We start from the raw sequence: 20,488 nt of genomic DNA, 5'->3' as shown, positions 1-20,488 counted from the left end.
TTGTTAGAGTCGGGGAATCCACATCCAGCAAGAGGCCAGTCACCAGTGGACTACCACAGGGCTCAGTGCTGGACTTCCTCCTGTATGGGATATACTTCTCAGATGTCAAGGCTAATATAGATGGTCTTTGGCTGACCAGGTTTGCTGATAACTGCAATTTGGGGACAATCATTGACTCTCCAACTCCCCAAATTATGTTGGTTTCCTACAAAAAAGACTCACACAGATTAATGACAGGTGTCAGGGCCATAGCCTCAAACTAAATGCGAAAAAGTGCATAATATCCATTGGGAAATCTAATACCCTTGCAAATTACAATATTGATAGCACTCCCTTAAGAGTGGACCCCATGGTGAGAGATCTAGGTACACAGATATATACTTATTTGAACTTTGACTACAATTTGTCCATGGTGGTGAGCAAATCCTTCTATGTGGCTCAGCTTATAAGTAAGGGCATGGCATCCATATCAAAGGATGTCATAGAACCACTGTACTCGGCCCTCATCAGAACAATAATCGAGTACAATGCACCCTTTGGCATGTACCTCATGAGGCACTTGCAGCAGTTGTAGTATCCTCAGAGGTTTTTCATCAAAAAAATATAGGGTATAACCAACATGTCATACGCTGACCGAATAAAAGCCTTCTCACTATATTCAGTTTCCTACCAGTTACTGAGGAGTGATCTATGCCTGATCTACAAGGCAGACACTGACACAGCCCTGATGGAAATGTTACATATTCACAAAACTAACAGCATGAGGGTTACCCACTCCAAGGATCTAAAGCTCATCTCTGACATGAATAGATCATGCTGGAGAGACAGATATGTGTCTCAGAGATTGCCCCTCCTCTGGCATAGGCTTTCTATTCATGTGAAGCAGAGCCCTTCCATGATCAAGTTCAAGCACAATCTGGACCAATGGATGGGAAATCACAAATTCACTCCTGGGGTGTGGTGCCCACATCACTTATGGATAGAGGCAGCCTGTAAAAATTGTTAAAACCCCACTTGCTGACCCTTGTAACCTTTCCCCTTGGGAAAGAGAACTGGGTAAAATCTGGTTAATACTGGCTATGATTGTAAGTATTCTTGAGCCATTAGCCTAGTAATCTGTTATGAACCTATAAACCTAGGATAAATGTTGTTTCCAAAGTGCCTTCATCTGGCGACATAAAAGGCACTGAATATGTAGACTGCAATAAAAATGATCCAGTTTGTTGAACAGGTAATCAAACACCTAATAGTCCTGTGTTTATTAGTAGAGATAAAAATTTTGTTTTGTAAATGTATTTACAAAATCTACAGTTTCCTGATGGAAAATATTCTTTTGGTGGTTGTATACATTCCTGCTGTCTGACAATCAGTATTTAAAAGATAATAAATTCTGGACAATATTTTCCTCTTTTAAATGTAGGATGACATGTATTAGGTACCACTGTACCAAAATGTAGCTTGGCATAATAAATGCCAATATTTTTGAATAACTGTATTTAGTTTGAAAGCATTTGTACCATATGTTAACACAAATTTGTATTTTGAGCCTCTAATGAATAAGCCAGTTTATATTGTAATACCGCTTCTCTTGATTCACACTCCACTTCTTCTGTTGCAGCTTTAAGAGGTTTGAATCAGTGCCATACTCATACATCAGTGTGTTGTTGCATATACTTTATCATGGTTAGAATGGTGAATAAGAGTATCTGTTATCATATGAGGATAAGAATTGTTACTAAATAACAAAATCATTTTTGTGAAGGGCTTTCTATTGGCAGAACTACTATCTCTGTGATCTAATAAATTACGCCCTTTACATCTAAAATCTGGGCTGTAAATAAATTATAAGAAAAGTGAAGGTGTTATCAAATCAATTCTGATTCAAATACATAGTAATGCCTTTTATTTCATTATCTGTTCCTCTACATATGCGCCAACAATCATCACAGTATCGCCGCCACTTTTTATTCCAAATTTAAATATGAATTCCTAGTAGAATCATAAATATAATCCAAATGAAAAAAGACCATAGAAAGATCTGCATAAATGGGGGAAAATGTGCCCCATCACTCTACCATTTACCTAGTGATAACAATTACCCTAAAAATAAAATGCTTTCATATGTAGGCACATATCTTAAAGTATAAGTAAATAAATAATTAAATTATTGGTGATGGGATCCTGCTTGCTCCAAGACGTGAACTCTTGCCAAAATGCCTGCTTCATGTGGGCTGCTATTATATAACAAGGGCACATCCAAAGTACATAAAACTATGTGTTGGTCAATATATAAATCTATTAGATTAAGAAAATGTATGGTATTTTAATAAGACCTCTTTTTCTAAAATGGTGTGACATCACTTTATGAATTTTTTATGCATATGAATGAAGGTATTTAATGGGATGTGGTGGTATACTTGATTATAGAATGAAAATTCCATATGGACGAAACTGGTCTGGAGCCTATTGTTATCCTACTAATGTAATTTATATCATGGGTGCTCCTGGTACTGAATTTACTTGAGAAGTTTATTTAATAATTTGTATATTGGGTTTTTCAGATACATGTATTCTACTATGGTGTTATCCTAACAATAAAACCCAGATAAAGCTTATAGTAAAACACAAATCTGGTACACTTTGCAGATACTTTTTATCTACCTTCTTGCCGTGTAATCAAAAATACCTTCTGTAATTTATGTACATATGTGATGCATCATCAAGGCAATTAAAATTCCCTTACCAGCCATATCTTTGTTGCTCACTAAAAGATAAATCAACGTTTTACTCTCCACATGCACAAACCATTCATGCTAACATCCCCCAAACTACCTTAGCCCACCTAAAACAACCCTTAAACCCAAATATATACCATAAATGAAATATATTGCTATTGGAATTAATAAAACAATTAAACAAAAAAGAATAAAAGGCAATAATAAAAAACTGAAATGCGTTACTTGCGGAACTGTCAATATTCTACTTATTCCTTATAAGCCATGAAAACATAAACTCTAAAATTTATAAAATCTAAGGTAACCCTCACTAATATATGAAAACATAAAAATGTGAAATAACTGACCTGATACTACAAAAATAATTATTGGCATTTACGTCAGAAAGAAACTAGCATTCATATACACCTATGCACACTACTTGAAACCTTAATTTAGTGGAAAAGTAGACAATTGATATATGAATCAATTAATTCATTCTTATCATAATAAAAAAAGAATGCATGAATCCCATTTTCCAAACTTAAATTATGTATTTATTTATTTTAATCTAGACTGAAAAATGCCATGAGAACTGAAAACTATCTATGTGTATAATCAAAAGTACCCCCACAAAAGTATATGAATTCAGGAGTAAGTAATAAAAGCAGAATATACTTACATGGAATAATATTTTTGTAGCGGTTCTTTTTTGTGTTCTCCGGAAGTGTAGCAGCATTACAGGTGTGTAAAAGGCCAACAGGTAATTTCTGTATGGAGAGCATAATATGTCACTTATTCTTAAAATATGTGGTGTTTGTTTACAAAACTGTTAATTACTGTGGCACAAAAACTCAGGAATGCCTGGTTTAATGATGGGTTGTAAAAGTTAACCAAGAATATACTTAGCAATTAATCAAATGTAAGATAAAAACTGGTTTTATATCTAACGATATACAGTCATGGCACATAAAAATATCATTAACCATACTTAACAAAACAATGTCACTGAAGCTAGCTCATTGGCTTTGCAGTCTTGTTAGATTTAAACAGATAACAAAAACATAAATAAACTCTAAAATTCCCCATCCATGTGAAGCAGAGTTCCGCCCTAACCCAATTCAAGTGCAATTTGGACAACTGAATGGGAAACCGGAAATTCATCCCTGGTTGGCACCTATGTCTCTGATGCAAACAGGTAACCTGTAAATGGTTCATCTGCCAGGCCCATGCTAACACTTATCAAGGGTGTCAGAACTTGTCAGATATTCGAGATGCATGGCTAGGCTTAAAAAAGCCCTTGTGGTAGTTAGCCTAGTAAACACGTGTGAACCTAAAAGGAGACACACTATATAGCAAAAACTCGATTATTAAACACTGTAGTGATTACACATTAAAACATAGCAGCTGCTTCCCAAAACACAGTTCTTCTTCTATTGGCTTTTCCCAGTTAGGGGTTACCACACTGGGTCACCTGTCCACACATGACTGGCAGTGGAGTTTTATGGTGTTGAGTTGCCAGTCTGGTACCCAACCTTCCAGAGAAAGCACACACACAGGGCCAGTTTAGAGCATCCAATCCACCTACAGTATGTCTTTGGGAGGAAACCGGACCACCTGGAGGAAACCCACGTGATCACAAGGAGGACATGCAGATGCTGCAAAGAAGGCACCCCAGGCGAGGATCAAACCAGAGAGCCTCTTGCTGTGAGGTGACAACACTAACCGCTGCAACACTGCAGCCACCTGCTTCCCAAAACACAATTAAATACCTAAATGTGCAGCAGCAGATATTTCCTTTCAGTAATGTAAATCCAATAGACTGTACATGCATTCTACAGTCCCTATTATATGTGACCACAGTAATCTTTCCTAGTTGTGTATCATTAGTTCCAAGCATAACCCACAGGTTTTGCTTGCTTTTAAAAATCTGCACAACTTTTTATAAGCAAAGCTTCAGTTTCTCAAAATTGCAGCATTGAAACATTTCCTGGAATTGGCATAATATCATTCGCTGAAATAACAAATGAGAAGTGCATTCATAAATGTCCAAGGAAATGCCCCTCCTTAATTAAAATCATCACACTCCTGTTGCAAGCATTCATTCCTCATGCATACTTACAAAAGTACAGTTGTTCACACATCCACTTAATTTCCCCACATGGCTTGCCTGTATATTAATGCAGTTGTAGCTTTTGAGTGATTTAGGAACATCCTCTGTTTCACAGGTACATACTTTGAGCAAACCAACAGCTGCATCTAATGAGGTCTGTGAAGACTGGCACAGCACTGGAAATACTATCTGCTAAAGTTTTAATTTCTTCAGATAAAGACACTGCTTTTGTAACTGTAAGAAACCTCACTGATCTACATACCAGCACTCATCAGTAACTTTTCACAATGTACTCCAGTCCTTGATCTGCTTAAGAATCCATTAAAACTAACCTCTTTTATTTAACTTGTTTGAGATGTTGTGGTATGTACAACAAGAAATAAATAAAAAAAGGACTTTCACATACATTGCATCTGGATACTGAGAAGTCTTTTGAACACAAACATTTTGAATAGATTTAAGTAGTTCTGACAAACTGACTTTCTATATCTAGGACATATCATCAAAAAATGCTCTTTCAGTACCCTTAGCCACAGCTCCACTTTTGGGTATCCTGTTTTTTTTTTTAATATTTTTTATATATTTTTATGTTTTTATCGCTCATGAGACATGTGCAGCAAGAGTCAGAATTTACTTTATATATACTCATCACTGTTAGTGGCTTAACGAGTAGCACACATCTTTGATGTTGCAAGATCAAAAGGCTGTGGGTTCTATTCCCCTGCCACATATGTGATACTGACACTGTAGCGCAACATAAGAGGGGTGTTGCACTCCTGAGGGTGCTGCTCTTCAGATGAGATGCTGTAGTGCTTCCCTCCGGACCTCCTCTGAGAATGGGCTGTGTCCAGTCAGACTTTCCCAGTAAATAAATGCTAAATCAAATAAAATAAAATAAATACAATAATTCCCCATCTGCCTGAGCTGGCTGTAGCTCAGGTGGATGTCAAAGATCCCACAGCACATCTCAAAAAAAAAAAAAAAAAAAAAGTAAACCCAGTGCCATGGCAAAACGTCCACTAGTAAGTATGAATACTACCTCAGGTCTCCTCTGAAAATAGGACATCAGGCTAATGGGACAAATCCAATCAACAAAGATTAAATACATAAAAAGGTATGTATGACTATATATATATATATATATATATATATATATACGAAAGCACCAAAGCAAAGACCACGAAAAACAACAAAACGACAAAAACCAACACACAATACGACATACTAACAACACTACGTAAACAACACCACCCACCACACAACAAACCCCAAATCAGCCTTACAACCAAACGACACCCTCCTACCTAACCCCTAAACCCTAACCTACTCCTACCACCCCTCCCTAACCCCTTCAACCTAACACCCCCACCTCCCTAACCCCCCTCTCCCTCATACACCCCTAACCACCTGCACCCCTACCCTCCCCCTTACCCACTACCCCGACACTCTCTCCACCTGCACTACCCCTAACCTACCTCAACTACCCCTCACCCCCCCACCCTAACCCTCAACACTGACATCAAACACACACACCTCACTAACCTACATCCCTCACTATTGCACACTACCTGTCCCGCTCCCTCACACCACTACACGAAACAACACAGTACACACGTGAAACAACACCTAACCCAAACCCTAACCTCCACTAGCTACCGTCCCACTACCACCCCTATCCCTGCACCCCACCCTCTCCCTAACTCCCACCCACCCACCCCTAACACCCCACTCCGACACCACCACTCCACCACCTACCTGCACTCTAACCACTACCCACTCTCCTACCCCATACCCTACCTCCACCTCCACCAACCTCTCACCTCCACCACCCTACCGCTAACTCTAATACCACCCCCTACCCCCACCTCTAACTAATCCTCACTCACCCACTCACACATCACACACCTCCTACTACATCCCTCATTGCACACACTACCTGTCCCGCTCCCTACTCCTAAATCCTCACTATCGATACTTACCAGGTCGCTTACACATTCCCCTTGTCGGTCTTCCGCCGTCGGGATTCCAGCGTGTCGGTCAATTGTCGGTCGCTTGCTGTCGGTGATTTCTTTGTCGGCCAATCGGCGTTTCGGTAAATAGTAGGGGACCTATATATATATATATATATATATATATATATATATATATATATATATATATATATGTGTGTGTGTGTGTGTGTGTGTATATATATATATATATATATATATATATATATATATATATATATAGTTAGTCTGTGTGGTTATGTGTGTGGAATTCTGTATAGTTTGTCAGAAAGTAATATTAACAGCTACAAATGACCAAAATAGCCATTTCATCAAAGCATTCTCTACAACATATATACTAAACATTTTTTTTATTGTGGGGCATGCCCTCCTGCATCCCCTTACTTATGTATTCTAACTCCAAGGTGACACACCTGTGGAGGAAAGAAAAAAACACCACAGGTAGTGGATCACAAACATAAACATCTGAAAATCTGTTAGTATGGTGACGCTGAGCATTACCAATCAACATAAAATCTTATATACACTAACAACTTCCATGATCAAAAACAAGACCATAAATACTATCTATAGACTTCTACAGTTTTCAGTCTAATTGCTTTTAGTCAAATATGCTCTCACTCATTATTTTTTGACCATTTCTGGTTTAACCAAAAGTGCTATCAAACAAATTTTAAGTAACCATATATTTCCAAATGCTGCATATCTTCATAAGTTTATGTTATATGCAGTTAACTGACCTTGTGCAGCTCATTCATTGTTAGCATATGTATATTTAGGCAAACACATATGTTTCGCATATAAATATATGAGTCTACTTTGTTTTCCTGAACCTGATTTCACAAAATTTCATTTCACCCTGACCACTTCGCTGAAAACTCAAATTACTGAAAACCCATTTCACTGATTCTCATTTCACTAAATTGCGTTTAGTATATATGGCACTGTGAAAAGTAAGGCAAGCAAAGGGTATATGCCCTTTTCCCCACTGTAATGCAATCCTGGAGTTAGTATATATAGTTAGGGTGGCTGTGGAGTACATATTGTCATCTAGACAGAGTTAGACATTGGTCTTGCAACTATGCATGTCTATTGTTTAAAATGTATTGTTTTGAAGTTTTTGGTAAAATACAATATAGAGCCTATGCCCCCCACCCCCCCTAACGATATATACTAACTCCTGGATTGCACTACAGTGGGGAAAAGGGCATATACCTTTTACTTGCCTTATAGTACTCTACACAGTGCCACATATACTAAGTTCAGTTCAGTGAAATGAGATTCAGTGAAATGAGTTTTCAATAATTTGAATTTTCAGCAAATTGGTCGGGATGAAATGAAATTCAGTGAAATGAGATTCAACGAAACAAAGAAGTAGACCCATATATATATATATATATATATATATATATATATATATATATATATATATATATATATATATCTCGATTGCCTTCATAAACTTGACTTTTCAAAACTTCTAACTGCAAATGGTTGAGACCATAAGATCAAAGTTTTGAATATTTTTAAGGGGGTCACCATATGAATCAGAATGGAAAATTTACCATTTTCCTTACTTTAGTGCAATTTTGGAGTTGGTATATTTATTTAGCAGGAGGTGTGAGGGGTACAGGGGGGTTTGCCCCAGTCCCCCCTGCAAAAATGCAAAAAAAAAAAAAAAATGTTTTTGTTTTTATTTTTTTATTTCCATTTCAAACTTTCAAAACTTTGACCATTTACATTTCGAAGTTTTGAAACTTTGAGGTTGTAAAGTAGATCCATATATATATATATATATATATATATATATATATATATATATATATATATATAGATATATAGATATATGTGTGTGTGTGTGTGTGTGTGTGTGTATATATATATATATATATATATATATATATACACACACACACACACACACACACACACACACACACACATACATATATATATATATATATATATATATATATATATATATATATATATATATATATATCTACACAGAGAGATAGTGAGATAGTAAAACACTAAAACATAGCTCCTCATATCTTTGTAATGTAAACACCAGCATTCATTAGAATAGCCACTTTCACAATTGCAAACCAGGTTTCAATCAGAGAAGAGTTTCTTCAGTGCATGTTAAGAAACAAATCACTCAATGTATATAAACACAAAAGTGTGGGACCCCATCCAACAAACCACAAATCAGAGCTGACAACAAATCAAATCATGGCATAACCTATAATCACCTAAATGCTATACACCATACCAATCACAAAACAATGATAAAATAAATCACCTAATGTAGTCAACTACTTTGCTTTGGTGCTATTTGAGTAACTAGTGTAGTGCTGTCAAGGATAAAACTTGGTGTGATTTAACTTCCCAGCCTCCTTACCTACTTCTGATAATCTAACCCATTTGAACCCATCGTAGTTTCTCTTTATCTTTGTTGGTCTTTTTTTTTTTCTTGGCTGCTTAGTGTTTAACATTGCCTATCTGCAGTTTTTCTTTATCTGGAAAGATAATTAGCTTTCATCCCTGGCTTGGAACTGCCGTTTACTCATTGCCTTTGGAACTTACAGGGGTATAGCCCCTCTATGCTATGCCATGCTATGAATAATTGTACTCTTCACCCAACCCCCATTCCCAACCACCCCAATATTATTACATTTATACTTCCCTCGCCACACCCCTATCTACACACTCCTTTGTTAACCATTCATCTAGCAGAGATCATTACACAGTATCAGATACACACATACAACCTGCTACCATTTATAACCATAAACTATTAAAGTCTCTTTTCCAACAACTATATGATAGCCTCAGTATCCACATTCCTGGTACCTTTACTTCTGCTTCTACTAGTCTGCACTCAATATTTTTAAGGTCATTAGTGCTTCTTATATAACACTGTTAGAGGGATTACTCTTCATCTTTACAATATTGTCAGAAGCATTACTCTATATAGACCCTCTCTCCTCTCTGTAGCAACAATTCTTGCTTATCTTATCACTTAGCCTAGGTAGTAGATAAACTGGTCATCTTCTTTCTTCTTACAGAAGGCTGTACGTTTGTGTAAATGCATACTGCCTGGATGGTAGATGAGCTGTAACTCTCACTCTCAGCCTAGGTGGCAAATAGATTGGGCCTTTCTTTCTACCTCAGGTAGAGACAGACTCTTACTCTTAACCTACATGGCAGGTAGGCCCAGGCTTTTCCTGTATATAGCACTGATAGGCCTCTTTTTTCCCTCATTTGTTTTATAGATACATGTACCTAAATTACTGTTAAAATATTTTAATGAATATTTCAACTTAGTCATTAAATGTAAAATCTACTTTTGCCTTTGGTCATTGGTGAACTTGATTTTCAGATCATGTCACTAACACAGTTATTAGTACATCAATAAATACGCAAATGCTTAAGTACATGTGTACATAAATGCAAACATCACAGGGTCCACCCTTGCTAAAAGCAATTAGAAAAGCAAAATTGTATGGCTCACTCTTACTGTCCTGCACACACTGTTTTGAGATCTATTGTAAAGGTTTTGAAAAGAAAAGGTGTCATTTTAGAAACAGACTGCCCTAGGAATGTGATATGAAAAGCTGAGGTAGCTGAAGTGGCACTGTTATTTGCAGGTGACACTAATCTTCCAAATATAATTAGAGAACTCACGACAGATAATCTTTTTAAGAATAATAATGTCCTGTAATGAAAGCTGTAATGCAGAATGGTCTAATTGGAAGTCTGGTAGCAAAGCAGACAATGATGAGATTAAACATTAGGGTCCCAAGTCAAACAATTTTTTATGGAAACAGTAGACATTTGGCTTTTGTGAGGCTACTCCAGTAATGTTGTAGATTTGGTAAGAATATTCTAAGCCTTCATATGTTGTTTGAAGTAACTTGAAGTGAAATATTTTTTGAGACAATGGCAACAATTGGGAGTGAATTTTCCATTTGTGATAGCAGAACTCCATATTCTATGGTAGTTCTCCATGCCATGCCATGTATACCTATCAGGCTGTTAAAGCAAGAAATGAAAGCCATAAATAAATAGGAACAATTTTTAAATACTGTTCTTAACAAACTTAGAAGGTTCACAGAACATCAGGTTTTGCATTAGTGTGACTTTTCTGAAGGTATGAAGTCTGAAACTCAAATGTCTTTCATTATTTTCTGACTTCAATCCTCAATTATTTTCCAGAAAACAGAACTTTTATGAGAAAAAATTAAAAATGTGATGCAAAATTTTGGCTATTCTACAGAAATCTGGACAGTTGACAGGTATGATGCCAGGGAAAGAATGTGGGAATGCGGGAAATCATCTTCTCCCAGAAAAGTATTTTGTTGATTTTTGACTTACTTGAGTATGGCATTGAAAATTAAGGGTGGTACCTGTACTGTTTTTAAATGGTCTCTTTTGTTATGAGTAATGGACCTGTTGGTGGAGATTTTATTGAGCTTTTGTGAGATCCCAAAGAACACTGCCTTGGTTTTCTTTGTATTGAGGTTAGGATTGTGCTATGTTAGCCATTTACTGAGTCCAGAGAGATTGTGATGTGGTTGCTGCTTCCAGGATGAAAAGGATGGGCCAATCCTGTAGATTACCATGTTAGGGTGTAAATCAAAATAGGAGTTTATCAATAACTAAAAGAAAAAATATGTGCGATGACTTGGTACCTTGCGGAACACAAGTGTTATCAAAGACAGCTGGAGTGGAATTGTCCCCTGTTCATATTTTGTATTATCTGCTGAAGAGGAAGTCTTTGAACCGTAAAATATATTGTAGACTTTTGGTGGTTGTTATGAGTGAGCTTAGCAGGTGTGGGTGATAAACTGTATCAAATGCTTTATTTCAATCAATAGAGATGACTTCAGTTAGAAGGCTATGTTCCCTGTTTAGTAAAAGTTCATTTGTTAGGGTGTAGAAGGTAGTCATAGTGCTTCTCCCTGCCCAGAGTTAATGTTAATGTCGTGAGAGGATCAAATAATGTTGCACGCATTGGACTAGCTGATTGCAGATTAACTTCTTGAGTATTTTCCAAGGTGTGAGGAGAATGTATATGGGTCGAATGTCATTCGCTATGGGGTAGGGAGTGCTGGTAGAAATTTTGGGGAGTTGCTTCACTGCGACTCTTTTCCAGTATGCTGCCATGGTATTCATTATGAGACATAAGTTGGAGATGTGTTACAAATTATGTCTTTGCATCTTTACTAAGGGTAAAAGTCATGAAGCCAACATGGGGCATCTGAGGAAACTTTGCTCAAATGGTTTGATAATGCCTTTAGATGGTTTTGGTTGGAAATGCAAGGAGGTTATATCAGTAGCATTGTCAAATATGGAGCTGATAGGAGGAGTGGGAATTTTTTTTAAGAACTCTCAGGGAGTCATGTACCTAGTGGGTTCATTTACAAAGGAGAACATGGAAAATGTATTATAGCTAATCAGTAGAAGTGCCAAGAAAAAAACAGAATTGATCCAGGTTGTTTCACTGAAGAAATGATTAAGAATTTCAAGAACTAAAGGTAGAAAAGGCAATAGAGCATAATGGAATTTTTCTCATCATTTTTAATCAGCTGAGGAGATTGCTAGTAGTAACACTAACATCTTCAACATGTCATGACAGGGTAAATTTCTGAAAAGGAAGATACAATTCCTATTCAGAAGACTGAATATTTTTTATGCATTTAGTTTTTGTTTGTTGATGTACTTTTGTTAATATAACTGATGACAATATATAAACAATTCTTTACATTTAAAGGTTCACACACAAATTAGTTATAAAGTATTCACAAATGAAGCACTGTGCAATACATTGCATAAAGCATTTAGTTTATTTAAACCTTCATAGTTTCACAATAAGAGTATAAATACATATATGAAATAAATGTATATGCACTTATAAAAGACTATGCTTCCTTTGTAGGTCTCTGGAGGAAATTAGGTCTGTTTCCTGTGTTGCCTACACCCGGGTATAAATGTCTGTTTAGTATTGCTTTATCATATTAGGGAGCTAAAATTCATCTTTGTAAATTCTATTTTTGTATACCAGTACTCAAGTTCCTACTTGTCTGACAAAAACTGTATTTTTCATCAATTCCATGTATACCCTCCTCAAATTTTAAAATTGTGCATGAGTAAACTATTCCTAGGATAAGCTGACATGGAGAGTAATTAATAGCCCACTTTACCAACAACAATAAATGTGCATTGGGAGCAAATTTTACCATCAAAATATGTATACACAAAGTCACACTATTACACTATTTGCAGTAGCAAAATTCACAGTTTTTTAATTTATGTGTTCACAGCATATTACTGATTAATAACTTTAGCTTATTTATTTTTTGCTTGACAATTCCCCCCAAATGTGCATTGGCCAGCTTTGATAGTTACTTGATCAATGCAACTCAAGGCCTGAGCAAAACTAACAGCACCCTCAATTTTTTGTAGAATACAACAGGGGCAAGTAATATATAGTTTTGTCATTTTCATGATGAAATAATTCTTTGCACTGTCAGGGGTCATAACCAGTCATTTCACAATTTTCTGCTAAGTAGGCAAGAGCATGTAAACATTTTTAACAAAATCATTGAACTTCAAATTTATTCATTATTCATAATTCAACTTCTTGTGTAATACATGTTTAAGCAAACAACTGATTCACTTCTTGCTCAGAAGATTACACCTTCATCACCTCTTTTGATCTGAAGGGAGTTATGAAGTTACCATAATATTGAAACTTATAAAATGAAGACTTTAAATCTTGAGCACTATTTTAAATAGTTTAATATGTGCAGCTCACATATTGTGAGATTCAGAGGACTGGTGACACTGTAAACTCCATGTGACATAATTACATGCCTTATTTTAGTCCTTTTCCTCAGCAGCCCATGGAATGAAGGCCTGGATTAAAGGATTGGCTTACAAGGATTTATGTGGGTGGGAAACTATAACATAAATATATCCATAAGAAAAATATCCTAAAGTGATGTACACTAACATGTTTGTTATACAAGAAACCCCTAAGCTGTTTGTCTGTATTTCTGGTATTTCTTTCTCTTTATTACTTTCTCTTTATTTGTTCTAGGTTTCAAGGGCAATAAAATCATCTTTAATTCTTGTTTTACAGACAATGTACAGTTCTTCCTTGGTTTAGCTATTAGAGCTAACATGGCCTGTCTTGAAGATGGGATGCATACTCCATATGAAATGTGTGACCTATGTACCCTCCAAAGCAATATAGTCATCCTAATGTGAAGACACTTAAATGTTTTTCTCTGTGTACTTCAGGCTCCAATGCAAAAGATTCGTTTTCATAACTGGCTTACAATTTCATCATTCATAACAACCACTGAAGATTGGTGCCACATCCCTTTACTTGATCAGTTTATGTGGGGAGATGAAGGTTAGTAAGTCAGCATCATACTGTCACACTCTCTCATACACCCACACACAGGGTCTGTATGAGGAGACGATGTACTGGGTTTGTTGAGCTGGGGTTTCATGTAGACCATCATCTATAGGCTTTAACATGTCAGCATTGCTCCAGTTTTCATCATCCCTCGCTAGTTAATGGATCAGGAATTAATGAAAGGTTTATGTTTGGTTATGCTTCAAGAACAGGAGTTCTACAAAATGCTTTTCAGCATGCACAAACACACACACACACACACACACACACACACACACACACACACACACACACACACACACACACACACACACACACACACACACACACACACACACACACACACACACAAAACTGTACACACTTGTGTGCATGTGCACATACACACACACACACACACACACACACACACACACACACGCGCGCGTGCGCACATGCACAATGAGAACAGTTCAACTTTAAATTTATATTTAATTACATTTTTAACTATTTAGTGTTTGCCAAGTACATGAACTACTCACCAAACACTTTTCACCTACTAAACGTCTCATTACGAAATGCACAGTATCACCTTCCTCTTTCAGTATGACACACTAGTAATAAGGACAGAATCAAACAGTAAACAACTCCCTGAAACAGAACTCAAATAAAATGCAGTATCAGTCAGATGCATAGACTCTGGTCAGTGCCTAGGATCACAGCACAAAAGTAATGCATGCTTCAATTAGGTCTTAAACCCAGACCCATCAGGTAAGCAGCCCAACTGTTTCACCATTGAACTATTGAAAGAACTGAAACTTGGCCAGCATTTTGAAGTATTATCTCTTCCTCATATGTGATTTGCACATAAAGAGATACATTTTATGTGTGTGTTCCTTATTCATTTATACGAGGTTTTGATCATTTAATTTTTATCATATAAGTTAAGTGTTCCACAAACCCTTTTCACCCATGACCTTGGCTTAACACAGAGGATATGGTATATAATGATCTTTTTCTTATGGGTGAAAATGGTTAAGGGGACCAGCATATTTACACACACACACACACACACACACACACACACACACACACACACACACACACACACACACACACACATAAAACACCACACACACACACACACACACACACACACACACACACACACACACACACACACACACACACACCATACCATTCACATAATTCAGACTTACTCTTAATAAATAAATTACATACATAATATAGTTAGCATACTACCAAATGGAGGACTATTTGTAGCCCAATGATTGCTTTCTGATACTGTGCGTATAGTTTCACTGAAAGTCACAAACTAAGATTCAAAAGATCCCCTGAATAGCTGGAGGTTACCTATGCACAGATGCCTGCCCTGTACTCTACTTTATTTTGTGAATCACAAGAACGCATACCTCTCAACAGTACAGATTTTCTCAAAATGTCCAGATTTTTGCCTCATATTTTTGTCCATTTTTCACAGAATTATGGTTTTCTGGCAAATTAGTTGCAATTCATTAAAGTCTGAAGTTAGAAAATAATGACAGCTATTTGAATTTCAGATTTCATACCTTTCCAGAAAATACATGCCAATGCAAAATCTGTTATTCTATCAATTTTCTAAGTTTGTAAGAGCAATATTTAAAATTGTCCCTATTTTTGGGCCTTTGTCCTACTTTTTATGCATGTCTTTGTCCAGATTTCTTGCTCTAAGCGGTTGAGAGGTATGGCGAGAAGTGCTCCAAACTTAGCACTCATGAGGAAAAAATGAGTAGTTTTGAAGCTGCACTATGCTGCATGGTACCTGGTTTTACTGTGATGTCACTCTGGTTGTACAGATAAAAGCTAAGTTTGACATATAACCATGTTTTACATTTGTAGTTTGAATTTAGGGAATATGAATAATGTATTTTAGGAATTAATTTACCTGCACTTAGCAGCTATTATAACAGATGTTACATGCTGTCCATGCATGACACACACACACACACACACACACACACACACACACACACACACACACACACACACACACACACACACACACACACACAAAGGCTGGCTTTGTGAATGGTAGCGCCTCTCTACTAAATCAGGTAAAATTCTTCAAAAGGGTTACTGAGGTTGGACATGATGGCCATGCAGTGTGCATTACATATTCTGACCTAGCCAAAGCTTTTGACACAATTCCCTATGCTGGCATCAAAGCCCCGCTACATGTTTTACAAATTGACTCATATGTGTTAAGATGGATAGCAGTGTCTGAATGACAGAATCCACACACTGCAAGTTGCAGATGCTTCATTAAAAAGTATAAGAATGACCAGCAATGCTCCTCAGCCATCAGTGTTGGGACTTGTCCTTTTCGGTCTTTACTTCTCACATCACCAAATGCAGTGTCAATAATTCTGGCTAACAAACTTTACAGATGACTGTAAGCTCAGCGTTGTAGTTAAGCCACCCTCTGAAACCCAATCCCTCCAGAAAGAACACTCCTGAGTAAACCTGTAGTATCCTAAAATGGACTCAGAATTAATGCTAAAAAGTGTAGCATCATCACGTTTGTTAGGCACCCCTCCCCTGATTATACTGGATAGACAGCACATTGCTAGAAAACAAAAATGTAGTCAGGGACCTAGGAACTTGGATGATAATTCTCTCCTTCTCTTTTCTGACCATCCCATGGCAATGGTTATCAGGAAATATTTTTATTTAGCACATCCTAAGTTACCTAAAAGAGTACTCACTCCCTTATACTCAACACTGATTAGACAAATTATTGGGTATCTTTTGGATGCTTCTTACTAAATATTTCATACAATTAGAAAGACCCCAAAGACTTTGCCTAAAAAACACAGGCCTAACGTCCCTGTGCTACTAAGTGACATTGAAAGCTATATCCCTTTATTCAGCATCTTACAGACTTTGAAGGGAGATTTCTGTCACACTTGCCATGTTTTAAGAGAATAGGTGGCCCTGGACCTCCTGTATCTCCATAAGGCCAATAGCTCCTGAAATATTGGCTCTAGGGATCTAAATCTTTACTGACAGATATATAAGACATGGTGGAAGGGCACGCTTATAACTCAGTGCTTCTTTAACCTCTGAAATAAACTTCCTCACACATTAAACAGTGTAGATCACCATTGTCCTTTAAATATATCCGAGGTGACTGGATAGGTTATAGCTCCTGAAATATTGGCTCTAGGGATCTAAATCTTTACTGACAGATATATAAGACATGGTGGAAGGGCACGCTTATAACTCAGTGCTTCTTTAACCTCTGAAATAAACTTCCTCACACATTAAACAGTGTAGATCACCATTGTCCTTTAAATATATCCGAGGTGACTGGATAGGTTTTCACAAATTTACTCCAGGACTGATTGGTACATCCCTCCTCCAGAAAGGAGGGGCAGCTTGAAAGATGGTACAAACAAGGCATAAATGGTCATAAAACTCAGTGGCCTTGGAATATCTATGAGTTTATAAAAAATATTGGCATACAGTGCTAGAATACATGGTAGCCTAATTGGGTCCATGTTGTCTGAGGGTTTACTCAAATTACATAGACCACTTGGGTGGCAATTCTAAATATAAACAGCATGGGATGAGTTGCAAGCAGCCTACTCAATGATTTTTTTTCAGTTCCATTCAACCATTTGTACATGTGTAACAACTACTTTTTGCAGCTTAGTGCACATGTCATGAATCTCACAGCTAAGCAAACATGCATGTTAAAATATATATGTTACAGGGAGACCTAATTAACGTATTATCAAGCCTCAGGCCATTATAACTCTGACTCATTAAGAAGATAATTCTGAAAGTTTAAGATTTTTTGTTCTTTCCCAAAGGTTGTTTGACTAGTTATGATACCCATGGCATATTTTTAAGTTAAAGATTTACACTCATCTCGTACTGTTGTTATTTTCATAATGTTATAATAAATAAAAATACGAGTGCAGTCCACAAACTTGGCAAAAAATAAGGAACCACCGACATGAAATATAAAAGAAAACCACGTTTAATTAGATACGGTAATCTAATTAAACATGGTTTTCTTTTATATTTCATGTCAGTGGTTGCTTATTTTTTGCCAAGTTTGTGGACTGCACTCGTATTTTTATTTATTGTGACTCATGCTTATTTTGTGAGCTGTTACACATTTATTCTCTGTGGCATGGTGTTTTTAGTCTGTGTTGTTCTATTTTCCTAATGTTACCTAAATTTGTTATAAATATTTAATTTTATTTTCCTTCTGTATTCTTGGGATAGTACTTCTACTAAAATAAAATTAAAAATAAATAAATAAATAATAATTAAAAAAGACATATTGCCCCTTCATCAAATATCAACCCCTGAGTGCTGCTGCTCTGTTCCAAATGTATTTCTGTCTGTTATAAGAAACACTGGGCACTTTTTATCTAAACTGTGGATCTCATATACAGTAAAATTATACAGGTGTTCCGGTATCCATCTCCAGTGTACAGATCACTTTAAGTATCCTAACACCATTTTATACTACCATTTATTTTTAATACCACATCAAAGAATGTAGGTGATATAATTGTAACTTGATAGTCCTCTAAACTATCTAGTTTATACTCCAAATACTTTACATTTGAGAAGGTTGTATTCTGAATCATACTGGGGACAAATAACAGAAATAACATTTTTTATAAGTACAAGGAGCAGCCAGAAGTAACAAAGTGCTTATGGGTGCCAATTATTTCTTGATCAGCATGTCTAGAGAAAAGTATTCTTCTGATTTTGAACTGTTGTTTCAAAAGGAGTTTCATACAATGACTGGAATTACATGTTTTTATTTGTAAATTGCAGTGAGGAAACTCTTAAAAAATTATCAGGCTTGAAATAGAAAGTGTTTGAATATTTTCATCAACACAATTCCCAAACATAATATCAAGAAACACTTGGATTTCTAGTGTAGGTGTAAACTGTACTATGGCCATATTTAGTTGGACAAGCTCTCCTACAAAACCCACAAAGACAAGCTCTAGTACTTTTCTTTTAATCCAGTATGAAAAGGAAGCATTTATATATATATGTGTGTGTGTGTGTGTGTGTGTGTGTATGTGTGTGTGTGTGTGTGTGTGTGTGTGTGTGTGTGTGTGTGTGTGTGTGTGTGTGTGAGTGTGTGTGTGTGTGTGTGTGTGTGTGTGTGTGTGTATGTATATGTATATATATATATATATATATATATATATATATATATATATATATATATATATATATATATATATATATATATATATTCTGAGACAATGTTACAATTGCCTCATGTACACGGACAACCATCTCCTCCTCCCATGTAACACTAACACTTGTGAGAGATGCAGCTATTTAGCCAGACTGGAGGCTGAGCTCTCTCAACTCAGGACTGGCAAGACCAGGCAGGAGGAGAAGGCAACTACACACACCACAATACCAGTCTCACATAACTCAACCACACCACTGAATCAAACACATAAACACACTAAGACATACTCGGAGGCTCTGAGTAAAAATTTACCTAAACAGCAGAGGCCTCCAAAGCAGACACCCAAGCAACTGCAAACTCAATACACCACACAAACAACACATAAACAACAAAATCAGTGTGCAAAGCAGTCACTGCCCTTAAGGCCAAATACAACACCAAACATACTTGTCATAGGTGACTCCATAGTCAGACACACTGACGCCCCGCCACCAGACTGAGTAAGGAGAAGGTCACAGTAAGCTGCCTGTCGGGTGCTAGAATCCGCCACATAACACAAGCACTCAGGTCTCTCAACAGCAGGTACAAGTACGACTCAGTCATTGTCCACGCTGGTGTCAATGACCTGAGATGTACCTCCTTGGACTACATGAAAAGAGACATTGAGGAGCTCTCTGATTATGTAGCCCAGGCAGGTATGACCCTGACCTTGAGCAGTATCCTACCTTCACCTAGAATGATGCCACAATACAGTGATAAGATGATCAGCTTTAATAATTGGCTTAAATTCTGGTGTCATTCAAAGGGGATCCAATGTCTGTCTGCCTGGGATGACATGCTGGACAAGCCACACTGCTTCGCAAGGGACTGCTTGCACCTGTCACCCCTAGGCTTCTGGATATTGGCAAAGGCTCTTGCCACCCCCATAGTGCCTTTTTAGGCAAGGCTCAAATTCTAAACCTACCACCCTAGAACACAAAAAGTAAAAACTAAGGGTAATGC

The 20,488-nt window shown here is 36.8% G+C and overlaps 1 protein-coding gene across 1 annotated transcript in view; it reads right to left on the bottom strand.

The window, feature by feature from the left end:
- The window catches only part of LOC122806400 (receptor-type tyrosine-protein phosphatase mu-like), a 1,009,373-nt gene that overhangs the window by 781,651 nt on the left and 207,234 nt on the right, over positions 1–20,488 (bottom strand). Inside the window, exon 6 of the mRNA XM_044076787.1 lies at positions 3,397–3,484. Coding sequence (XP_043932722.1) covers positions 3,397–3,484 — 88 coding nt within the window. The remainder of the gene's footprint in view (positions 1–3,396; positions 3,485–20,488) is intronic.

This window comes from Protopterus annectens, chromosome 1.part1 (genome assembly GCF_019279795.1).
Source record: "Protopterus annectens isolate FY-2018-M chromosome 1.part1, PAN1.0, whole genome shotgun sequence".
Taxonomy (NCBI): Eukaryota; Metazoa; Chordata; order Ceratodontiformes; family Protopteridae; genus Protopterus; species Protopterus annectens.
This window is presented reverse-complemented; position numbering and strand designations above follow the sequence as displayed.